Genomic DNA, 12,765 nt, shown 5'->3' on the forward strand with positions numbered 1-12,765 from the left:
TCTGATCTGGAATATTCATTTCACCACTAAATGGAAAGGCTTTAGTAGACGGTCACACCCATTCTTCTCTTTAGATTGACGAATTTTCTCATCAGTTCTCATTTAATGTATTTTATCAGAAAATAGTCTATGTTAAACATGCAGGGTGTTATAAATCACTGGGGAACTTTCAGATGAATAAATCGAAGCTCCTTATTCATTGATGCAGGTGCTTTGAAACCCCATGCATCCTGTCAAATATGGCTATATTCAGAACAGCATTCTATTCTTACTATTTCTGCAGTATACTGTTCATAGCATTAACATTTATGCATAGAAATAGCTAAATGTGCATAATGCAGTAGGGTTTCCCACAATGCATTGCACTTAGCATGACTTTCCAGTTCCAGAATGGCCACACTAACTTTAAACAATTGCACTGCCATTTTAAAACAAGTTATATTTTGATCCAATTTTGTGTAAGAAATAAAAACATACAACAACTGAATTTCACTCTCTGCATTCAAGATGTTATGATAATATGAATTACCATTGCATTTTATATGAAAGCCCGATTCTGCCAAGTGATAAAAAAATAGGATAAAAAATAGTGACTTTTTGTCTCACTATTAGGGAAAAAAACTTTTGAATGCTGACTTTCTCTTTCTAAAATATTCTAAAAACTTTTTTTGTGAGAAAAAGTCTGATTTGTTGGATAAAAGTTTTTTTAATCCCATTGCCAAAACAAGCTTCCAATATTTTGGGCTTTCTCAAATTCTTAATTTTTTTTAGACCGTATACACTGTGCAGTATGCAGTAAGCTAGTATCTCATTCTGAACATAACCAACGGATTTAACTTAAGAAACTAAATGATGACAATATAGAGTAACATTTAATATCATTCAAAGACTTTGTTTATAAGACATGTTAGAGGAGAAATATATTGAAAGGGACAAAATTCAACATTAAATTTGGCAATGTACGTCATATGAAACGGTTTTGTTCCATATGTGATATGTAACAAGACAGAAGAGGAAGTGCATTATTGCATCAGCGAGGTGTTGAGAAGTCTAGAGCGCGGCATCAGTGCCGCTCTCCCATCGGACTATCAGCTTAAGTTGAGGCGTCTCTAAAGTGCTTGTAGCATTTGTGAACCAGACCAGCTCACATTACAGTGAACAATTCCTGATTAAACAGCTCTATGTTTTCTGACTCCCCCTGAAATATCTGATAAAATGTCCACAAACTGATGTAAAACTCTACATTTACAGAAAAGCCTGAACTAAATAAACATTTAAGATGCATTCATCGATTACTCCATGCTATCCACTGACAAACACTTCAACCGCTCAATTTCAGATAAAAATAATAATAATAAAAAAATGGCACTTTTCAATTCAAAATTAATCACAATAAGAAAAATAACCGTAATATGCTTTCAACACCTTCACAAGTCATTTGTGAGAGGGAGTGCTTGTGGAAAACTTGTGGTTATTTTTAACATTATTATATGTATTTGTCATTTATTTATAATTAATAACACCCTCATGCCATATCTTTAAGTTTCTCTATGGTGTCTAGTTATTAATTAATAATATGATTGATTTTTGCTAAAGAAATGTTTGTATAGCAGCCAATACATAGATTTACATATGTACATTAAAAATATATAATTTAATATTTCCATACATTATTTTGACGCCCAATATTAACCATTTTCATGCCACAAACCCCTCTACATGTGGTCTCACAGTACACCGATTGAAGCTGAGGTGATCGCTGTCGATGAAACATGCACTGGAGTGTTAGACGTGTTAAAGTTGCATTTTGAAGTGCCTTAAAATGTACAAAAGATAATTGAAATCTCAGCATAATTTTTTGGTCTTTCCCATCCGCTCGTAGCTTTATCCGCTGAGAGGATGGAGGTCCACCTTCACCTTTTCTCCGCTGCTGAGCATCCCGATACTGGGGTAAAATCCTCCGTCCGGGACAACCACTTCTCTCCTGCCGATAATCTTGCCGTTCCGGGTGAAGAACACCTAGATGAGCACAGAGGGGCGACAGTGAGTCAGCATTTCCACAGCTGGAGAGGGAAGAGAGTGAGTCAGCATTTCCAAAGCTACAGGGCTGAGACTGGGCGTCTGACAGTCCTGCTACACGCTAGTTCCAAAACTCTTCGGGACACATGATGGGGACAAGAACACACTTGGCAAACATCTTGTTTTTCTTTTATATTTCAAATTCATCTTGACTGCATCTGAGATATCCTGTACCCTCAAGAAGACGGCTCTTATGAGACATGGAGCTCATTCATATTGTTCATAAGTGTGGAAGCGAGCATCTTAACTCTCACCCAGTGTGCGAAAACAAACAGCACTGTGGTTAAGCCATCGTGTCGAGTGGACAGTCAGAAACTCGCTGATGATTCATTTGTTTAGCTGTCAGAACTGAGGCTTTAAGCACTTCAGTAGAAGTAACAAGTCTCCATATTTATTTGATTAAAAACACAGTGAAAGTAATATTATGATATATTATTACAATGGTTTTCGGTTTCAAAATATTTAAATGTAATTTATTCCTATTATGTTAAATCTGAATCTGCCATTACAATAAATCTAATTGTTTATATAATGAAAACATTTCCAAAAATACTCACCATAACCTTTCGGCCCTCGTGTTCTTGTTCTGGATCATCTCCCTCTTCCTCGTCTTCATCGTTCAAATACAGTAAATTTTCAACACGCCCCTGCTTTGGTTGAACATCAGCAGCATCCCAGTCGTCCATCTCATCTGACAGAGACACCAGACTGAACTGGATGCACATCTAAAAACTTGGACTACAGTCTTGACAAGTATGCTAAATTGATCAAAGTATGTATTTTCAAGTATGCATAGGCAGTTATGTTCTTACCTTCACAGTCCAGCACATAGTCCCGAGGAAACATTATTCCACAGCCCATGATGTCCCCTTCAAAACAGCGAGGGCCAAACTGGTCTCCTACTCCACTTCCATGGAAGATCTTCCCATCATCTATGAGCAGATATGATGGACAATTCAAATGCAGCTACTTTCATTAATAAACCATGAATTTACATAGTAACAGAAAAATCTGGACTAGTGCGTATATTTATTTTACACTACCATCCAAAAGTTTGGAGTTGGTAGATTTTTTAAGAAATTAATACTTGTATTCAGCAAGAATGCATTAAATTGCATTAAAGTCCTGGAAAAAAAGTATGGTTTCTAAAAAAATATGAAGCAGCACAACAAAGGTTTTCTGAGCCGCAAATCAGAATATTAGAATGATTTCTGAAGGATCGTGTGACACTGAAGACTGGAGTAATGATGCTGAAAATTCAGCTTTGCATTACAGGAATAATCAATGTGTTAAAATATAATAAAATAGAAAACAGTTATTTTAAATTGTTGTTTCTGTTTAGATTGGATTCTCACTGTCTCGCTGAGCACAAGTGACTTCTTTAAATTTTTTTTACAAAAATTCTTACCAACCCCAAACTTTTGACCGGTAGTGTATCATGTGTAAAATACAGTTATATTTATCATATTTGGAAAATATGATAAATAAGAAACCTATTTTTTCAAATTTAACACATATTAATGAAACAAAAGACATGGCAACAAAAAACACCATGGTATTACTATATGAGGTGATGGAGTCTGATCAAGCTGATGCCTTTAAACATTTTTACATTGCTTCAAATCTACATAAAGCATATTCTGTGTATCTTTTATTTTTTTATCTTTTCGTACCTTTCATACAGAAAAGCCCTGGTAAACAGGCATTATTATGGTCACATTATGGTGCTCTATTAATTTAGGTGCTACCTCCACCTGAGACGTCATCTGCTGGTGTTGCTGTTGGACAGTATCACCACAGGCAAAATGGGTGATTTACTCAGTGTTTGATTTCATATTTCATAATATTTGTTTCTGTATATCATCTCATTATCTTTTTAAAGGCTGGCTCATTTACACTCAATGATGGAGGTGAAAACTAATCATCTGAATGAATTTTAGGACATAAAGCAGAAATGCTAAAGTTAGTGCTTTGCATCGCAGCGCTGTCAAGACCTGACGTGAACCTAAGCACTAATGCTGCATTCCCCACACATTTGCTCTTAATGATCCAGAAAAGTCTTATACTCTTCATCCAGAAACTGACAGGATGAAAGGAGATGTGCTTTCATGCCTCTGTACGTTTCTTTCTCCTAAATCGAAGTTCTCCTTATATAAGGAGATAACAAAACCAAGAGAAAACAACAATCAAGAGCAAGTGAAAGAAAAACACGGAAAGGTAGCCTGCAGACAAAAAACCCTCTTGCAGTGTGTGGCTGGTAAATATTTGTGGAGTTGTCATGGGACCCGTTCCCAGCTCAGGATACTGTTTAAACAATCCCTATCTGAACATGCGGAGGGAGACGAAGACACTGTGTCATTATGATTCCCATGTGGGCCTCTGTCCCAACACCACACTCTGCAAAACCACGACCGCTGTGGGAGAGGAAGGCGACTAAAAATAAGGTTCGGGCACGCGCTCTCTGAGCCTGCTGGAGAGCTTTTAGGCCCTCTGGCACCCGAGCGGACAGGAAACGGTACACCGGAGTGCAGAGAGGGCTTTCCTCGAATGTCAGAACCGTTCTCTGGAAAAGACTGGGAACGTAGACTCGCTTCCGCAAACAAGAAGGGCACTTTAAGAGCCTGGCGGCTAAGAACGGAAAAGCGATTTGCTTGTTCGTGTCATCAACATTTTCACGTAAGAGTCACGTACACCGCTAAAACGAACAAGACTGAAAATAGTGATTTGGGGTGAAGAGACTCCCTACCAACTATTTCGACCCACTTGGCACGGTCAGCGGATGAATTAAAGCAGGACTGGGGATTTTATGCTTCTTTCAAACTCCAAATAAATTCATCACCCCGACTTCCAGAATTATTTCTTCATCAAAATGAGATACAAATAGCCTCGCTGTCTTTGGCTGTGACGTGTGTGAGGACGCCGGCCCCCAGAGCGACAGATCAGTGGCTGTAACGTGTCTCTACGTGATGACTAACAGGATTATGAGTCATAGATGTGGGCCTCTTATAGATCAGGGCAGGACAATGAGTCATGCCCCCCTGATCTGACCCGCTTCTGTGCCAATGCCAGACCTCCATCAGCGGGTGCCGCAATGAGGCGCGGAAAAGACATGCCGCAAAATCTGACAAGAGAGCCTGACACTCCTCGAGGTGCCAAAGACAAACTGCATCGCCCTGATGAGAGTGATGATGTGACAGAACTTTTCACACTCGAGAAGAACACAAGGCCTGGGTGAATTCACTAGCAAATAAACAAACTTCCATCACTTCTGGAGATGCACTGGTATGAAAATGTGCTTCAATGCAATAATTACTGTCATGTTATTATCAGTAACATAATATAAATATATTATTTCAATATATATAAATTCATAAATTAAAGGCAAACCATAAATTGAAATACATACTTGAAGAAATGTTAAAATGTTTTATTTACTATGACTAGATATAAAATATTATATCTATCCTATATATATCTATATAATATATCTATCCATCTAAAAAAATGAAATATATATTTTATATTTTGAAATACATATAAACTCGTAAAACAAAAGAGGGAAATGGAATTTTAGTATGAATTAGAATTTGCATACTTTTTAAAACAGCAAAGATAAAGATTTAACATATGTAACAAGCAATAATTAATCAATATTTATTTTTCTCTATATATTTCAATATTTATATGTAATATAGAGTAAGCTTTGAAATTTGTATTTTTAATTGAAATGTAATATTTATTTTTTCATTCATTCATGCACACACACACACACACACACAAATATTACTTTTTAATTAATTTTAAATGCTAATTTAGGCATCATGACAATGTACACTATAAAAACATTATATATCGAGATTTCCAAAAGATTATATTTCACGTTGTTATTAAATTAGTGTTTTTAAGATTAAATATAAAGTGAGTCTTAAGTGACAACAAATGTAATCTAAATGTAAAATTAATAAAGAGATAATAATGTCAGGGTTTCCCACACATTGATTTATTTGTGGCGGACTGCCATAATGTCAAAACTGACCACCACAAATAGATTTTCCAAAAGGCTTTGACTTCATTGAATAAACATGAGCAGTGCACGTTTCAAAATCAAAAACCGGTGAAAGTGTTTTTATATCACTGTATTTCAGAAGACTGTTAAAATTTTTGATGTCATTTTCCTTTCATCTTGCATGTACTGCCCAATAAAGCAGCGTTTGTGAGCTCAGCGCTGCTTTACAGCCGTTACCGGAGAAACCTCTATCTCTCCCGCTGGCAAAAAATTAATTTGCAAATACATATACTGTATATGGAGGTGGGGGAGTGCTGCCATAAATAGAGTGCAAGGCTGTGGAAAACACTGAATGTGCAATTATTGAATACAGGTTGATTTAAATAACCAATATGGTACAGGTGTGTATCATGCATATGGTATTATGATGTCCAATTAATGCTCACTTCGAATTGTGAAGTGCTTAAAGTCTGGTAGTCTTTTAGTAGAGTTGGACACTCAGGCCTGCAGATGCATCAAGAAGCATCATGGAAAACACTAATCTATCAATGTCTGGGCTATCAAACTAAATGAATGACAGGACATTTTTATAGCATCTCCACTGTTGCAGCTAAAACCCAAAAACCCAAATAACCCACTAAAAGTAGTAACAGATGTAAATATAATATATATATATATATATATATATATATATATAGAAGAATTCACCATCACTGTTTATCTGGCTCACAGGCAAAATCCCTCACCCTTAAACAATAGGCTGTGAGTCACAAAAGAAGCACATTGTTTCATTCAGGATGATACTCAGTGACTAATCTGTTATGTGAAGTGGTATGAAGGCATGACAGGGTTGAGTATAAAGATTTCCATCTTTACATTGAGCAGCAATCTTATCCGATATCAACTTCCTTTGAGCTGCTTTGGAAGATGGAACCTGTGGAGTGAGATAAGGCTATTTATCCTTCTGCCATTTTCAAGAGGATTTGCTTCTAATCAACACACTCATCTCATCTCCACAATCCTCTTATCAGCACCTAGGACCTCCACACACTGTAGAGATGGGGCCCATAGATGTGTAGGCTTGAAAAGAGAAGAGGAGCCAAATAATAAAGCTTAAGAAAAAAAAAAAATCACCACCTGCAGGAATTCTGGGTAATCCATGCATGATCTGTGATAGGAATACATCCAAAGATGACAAAACAGAGTAAACAAAACTAACTTTATGTAAACAGGATCTGAATGTGTGGATATTTAGTATCTGTGTGAATGACACTGTGCACCTTCTATATATTAGTATTTTATTTCACTTGTTTTTTGATGGTGGTAAGTACATCAGTAGGTTGGTATATAATTAAAGTGCAGTGTGTGAATGAAATCATCCTGCAAAGTTTTACATTTGAAACTGCACCACGTATAAAGTTATAGTCTCTCGAAAGAAAAAGCTGACTCTGAATCATTGAAACGAGGTGTTTTTAAAACAAATCCCAAGCCCTTTCATGTTGACAACAACATAAAACATTCGCATAATGCCCGCCCACTTGTTGGTCTTTTCCATTGGTCTGAATGAAGATGCATATTCATTCTTTGCCACTAGGTGCCGCTCTTGGAATGGTGAAAATATTCCCATTAACGCTGTACACAACAGTGCTCATCAGGCATTACAGGCATGATGAAATTAAAATGAGAACAATTGGACCAATCACTGCCAATTAGCATCACGCAAAGGAGGTGTTTGGAAAAATGAATCATTGAGCGAATCGTTTGGGAATCGTTGAGCAAATAAGGTAAAAATAAATGCATATTATGAGTCAATGAATGTGTTTTTTGACCTTGGATGCATGTCAACCTGTTGTTGGGGACTCCCAAACCCAAAATATGAACGTTTCATAACCCATAGTAAGGGCACTTCAAAGGAACACTCTATTTTTTTTAAAAATAGGCTCATTTTCCAACTCTCCAACTATTTGAGTTTTACCGTTTTCGAATCCATTCAGCTGATCTCTAGGTCTGGCAGTAGCACTTTTAGCTTAGCTTGGCACAGGCAATTGATTCTGATTAGACCGTTAGCATCTCACTCAAAAGTGACCAAAGAGTTTCAATGGTTTTCCTATTTAAAACTTGACTCTTCTGTAGTTACATCATATACTAAGACATGGAAAATGAAAAGATGCATTTTTTTTGGCCGATATGGCTAGGAACTATACTCTCATTCTGGCGTAACAATCAAGGAACTGTGCTGCCGTACCATGGGTGCAGCAGGTGCAATGTTATTATGCAGCACCTGAAAATAGTGCCAGCTAGGCAACTTCCAATAAGCCAATTTTCAGGCGCTGCGTAATAACATTGCAACTGCTTCACCCATGGTATCGCAACTTTTCATTTTCAGTCAGTCTTAGTACATGATGTAACTACAGAAATGTCAAGTTTTAAATAGGAAAAATATAGAAACTCTTTGGTCACTTTTGAGTGAGATGCTAACGGTCTAATCAGAATCAATTGTCTGTGCCAAGCTAAGCTAAAAGTGCTACTGCAAGACCCGGAGATCGGCTGAATGGATCCGAAAATGGTAAAACTCAACTGTTTAACTCTAGGGGAGTTGGAAAATGTTGGCCTATTTTCAAAAAAAAAAAAAGTGGAGTATTCTTTTAACTTTATATATTTTTTCCTGTAAATTTCTGTTCAAACCAGCATCCTGCTACCTAAATTTTACAGTAAAATTCGGAAAACCACAGCTGTAGAGTATACAAAAGCCTGCTGTAGTTCAAAAAATGAGGCATGTAAGCATGTTAAAATTACAAAAGATTGAACTTTTAAAACCTATAACAGCTCACCTGCGTGATATGCAACAGAACCTCGACTCCATCCTGGATGCCTGTTCTTTGGGTAATCCTGAAAAAAGAGAGAAAGAATGAGTAAACATAAGATACATATTCTAACAATTAGACAAGAAAACTAGGTTTTACAGATACCAATGGAGGTGATGGATTTACTCTAAACCAGGGCTATGAACCGGTTAAAGGAACGAAAGCATAAGTTCCCCTCAGTGCATTCATATAAACTCCTAATTGAATCCTGATTGTTTAGCATCACAACTGATTTAAATAGTCACATATTTTAATCGATTTTCAACCGGCTCATGGTTAATCGTTAGATCCCTAGACAAAACAGAATAAAACTATACACGAAATGCATTTCACTTAAATCACTGACAGATGAACAAAACAAAAGAAAAAAAATGTGCTGAGTTTTGGTTTATTGTGACGCGATCCAAAGTTGACGGAAAATGAAAAATAGTTTTTATTTTGCAAAAGCTTTACGGTTTTATTTATTTTTGCAAATCTTGACAGTTTTGAATGTTTTGCTTCTATTTGTGTAACCAACCAGTGTTGGTTTGACCATATTGCACCGGCACCTCTTGTGCGTAGACACAACATACTCTGTGACATTGCAGACTGTTCATTATCAAAATAAAATAGAGTAAAAGAAACATAAGAAAGTGAAGTGACATTCAGCCAAGTATGGTGACCCATACTCAGAATTTGTGCTCTGCATTTAACCCATCCGAAATGCACACACACAGAGCAGTGAACACACACACACACACTGTGAGCACACACCCGGAGCAGTGGGCAGCCATTTATGCTGCGGCGCCCGGGGAGCAGTTGGGGGTTCAATGCCTTGCTCAAGGGCACCTAAGTCGTGGTATTGAGGGTGGAGAGAGAACTGTACATGCACTCCCCCCACCCACAATTCCTGCCGGCCCGGGACTCGAACTCACAACCTTTCGATTGGGAGTCCGACTCTCTAACCATTAGGCCACGACTTCCCCAATAAGATGTACTGGTAGCAGTGGGATTCGAACCGACGCCCCCGAAGAGACTGGAGCCTTAATCCAGCGCCTTGGACCGCTCGGCCATGCTACCCTGAACATAAAAGTTGCACTGCTCCATTGTACAATATGTTGCATTCAACTTGACCATGACCTCACCGTGCTGATATAGCCGTTGCGAAGGATGATGTCAATACGACTTAAGTACGAAGACTTTTACATAATAAGTAATATTTTAGCATCCAAATGTGTCATAGATGCGGATACAGAAACATTTGGATTCGTACCAATTTAGGTAGGCATCAGTTCCACCTTAAATTAATGTTTTTGGATTGACGTCAATATATCCAAAATGCATAGCCTTAACTTGAGAGGATTTGTTGTGGAAAGAAGTAAACATTTTGCTTTACCGGCATTTTAGCACATTATTTCTGAATGTAGCATAATAATAAAATGCAACGCGAGACTATGAGACGTTTTTTTCCTTCTCAAAACGCAATTTTATACAAGTAGCTTTTTTACAATGTAGCAAACATTTTTTAATATCTTAAAAAATACTTGATTGTCTTTAAAGCGTTAACAGATTTTTTTCTTTTGTTTAGTAACCTATAATTTGGCCAGATGGTGATGTTGTATTGGCTAGGACTAAGCACATCGGGTTAAGATACCAGATCTCTTCCTGATCTCTTTTTTTTCATTTCTTTTTTTGAGTAGAAAATTAGGCTATTGTTATTATTGTTTTTATTAGTTTTATTATTATTATAGGCTATGAAAAAGTTAAAAAAAATAACGCTATTTACCTGTATTTTTTCCTAGGCAAACCGATTTCGGAATGATAATAATACAGAGGTACGCAGGAACAGAAACATTAAAATATGGATTCTGCTCTGAGTGAACCAATTCGATTTTTTGTTTTGTTTTCAAGCCTTGCTCTAAACATGAACTTGCCACACTTTCACTTTTAACAACCTCACTCAACACTTCCATATTAATGTGGTGGAGAGACAACTGAGTTCTATAGCCAGAAAACAATTACAGCATCTCAGCTCATTGTTTTAGGTTTAAGTGTTGCTGTCACATAGCTGCAAAGGTTATGTTTTTTCATATACAGACACACCATGCCAGCAGAAACACAGGGAGCTGCCAATATTTTGATAAGATCTGAGAATGACTAGAGTAAATCAACATGGAAAGATATTTTTGTATTTCTCTGTTGTCATTTGAAGAGACTATAAAAGCCTGTTTACACCAAAATTGTAGCAACAGTTCTCTTGAATCCTGTTTATGTACTACAAAAACACATTCTTAATCCATTCATTATACACCATTTTTGGTGTCTTCACTTCAATTTTTTTTCTTCAAAAAATTGTTAACATTTGTAAATGCATTGGGTATCAAATACATAAATGCTGTAAAATGTTAATGCTAATTCATGTTTGATAATACATTAATTTAATTAATTTTCACAACTCAAAATGTATACGTTGAAATTAAAATTAATCAAGATACAATATAGACATATATATTGTAACAGTATTTTAAATGCTAGTTTATACCCAGTACGTTATGTAAACTGAACCTTATTATAAAGTTACAGAAACATATTTTAATTGAATTTTAAGCAAATGTTGCATACAGTAAGTGTTCATTTTGTAACAATTAAACTATGTTAATTGCTGTTCAAATAAAGATCCCATATACATTACAGTTCAAAAATGTGAGGTCGATAAGATTTTACAAATGGTTTTTTGACTAAGTATCTTATGATTACCCAGGCTGAATTTGTTTTAGAAAAAATGTAGTAAAATTTTGAAATATTTTTATAGTTTAAAATAACTATTTTCCATTTGAATATATATTAAAATGTAATTTATTTGTGTGATTAAATGTGGAATTTATTAGCATTTATTATCAATGTTGAAAACAGATGTGCTGCCTAATATGTTTTTAGAAACTGTGCTACATCTTTCTGTTTTTCTTTTTATTCTTGGATGAATAGGGTTCACAGGAACAGCATTTATTTGAATTGAAATCATTTGTAACAAAGTTTTCACTCTCACTTCAGAGCAATTAATCAATTCATCCTTGTGGAGAAAGTACTAATTTCTTTAAATAAAATTAATTTCTTTAAAATAAAAAAGAAAGTCTTAATTACATAAAAAAAAAAAAAAAAAATTCTTACTGAGCCCCAACTTTTAAACAGAAGTGTTGGTTGAAAACTAATTGTAGCCATAAAAGTAATTACCAATTTCTAAAATATTTTTTTTCCAGAGATGACAATTAAATAAGTGGAACACAGGTTAAAAGAATGCCAGAATTCCATGTGCTGGCATTCTGTAATCTCGTCTAGAGGATTACAAGGGGATCTGTTTTGGTTAAGGCTGATAGAGGGTTGTGTTATGGTTCAAGTCGAAATCTTTTCATCTGTTTATCTAATGAGGAAACCAGGGGACCAAAAAACCTGTCCTAAAACAGATAATTTAAATGAGTCACAAAGTCCCTTTCTAAGAAAGTAAGATGACTCGTTTAACATCCTTCGGTCCACCGTTGTAGGTGAAGCACGGGACTAGATGACGAAGTTGTGCAACAGAAAGCACCGGGGTGATGATGATACCTTAGGTGAATCTGACAAACAGCTCTAAACATGCAGATTTTCGAATGAGTTTACATCTGTGCCCCGACACCAGGATAAATGATGGCGCATTCCGTGCATTCGTACTATTACATTTCTATTCCATATCATGTACAGCGTATGAACACACAAGCAAACAGACACTTCAGCATGCCATGCAATGCATACAAGCCATCAATCACCCAGCTCGGCCCTGCAACCCACATAACAGTTTTGTTT

The 12,765-nt window shown here is 36.2% G+C and overlaps 1 protein-coding gene and 1 non-coding gene across 2 annotated transcripts in view; both read right to left on the minus strand.

The window, feature by feature from the left end:
• Positions 1-859: 859 nt before the first annotated feature.
• The window catches only part of LOC132118462 (SPRY domain-containing protein 3-like), a 54,017-nt gene continuing 42,111 nt past the window's right edge, over positions 860-12,765 (minus strand). Inside the window, exons 8-11 of the mRNA XM_059528312.1 lie at positions 8,917-8,974; positions 2,892-3,011; positions 2,637-2,770; positions 860-2,019 (exon numbers count right to left, since the gene is read on the minus strand). Coding sequence (XP_059384295.1) covers positions 1,885-2,019; positions 2,637-2,770; positions 2,892-3,011; positions 8,917-8,974 — 447 coding nt within the window. The 3' untranslated portion in view covers positions 860-1,884. The remainder of the gene's footprint in view (positions 2,020-2,636; positions 2,771-2,891; positions 3,012-8,916; positions 8,975-12,765) is intronic.
• trnal-aag (transfer RNA leucine (anticodon AAG)) lies at positions 9,927-10,008 on the minus strand. The gene has a single exon. It is a non-coding gene; the product is annotated as a tRNA-Leu (tRNA).

Source organism: Carassius carassius, chromosome 37, assembly GCF_963082965.1.
Source record: "Carassius carassius chromosome 37, fCarCar2.1, whole genome shotgun sequence".
Taxonomy (NCBI): Eukaryota; Metazoa; Chordata; class Actinopteri; order Cypriniformes; family Cyprinidae; genus Carassius; species Carassius carassius.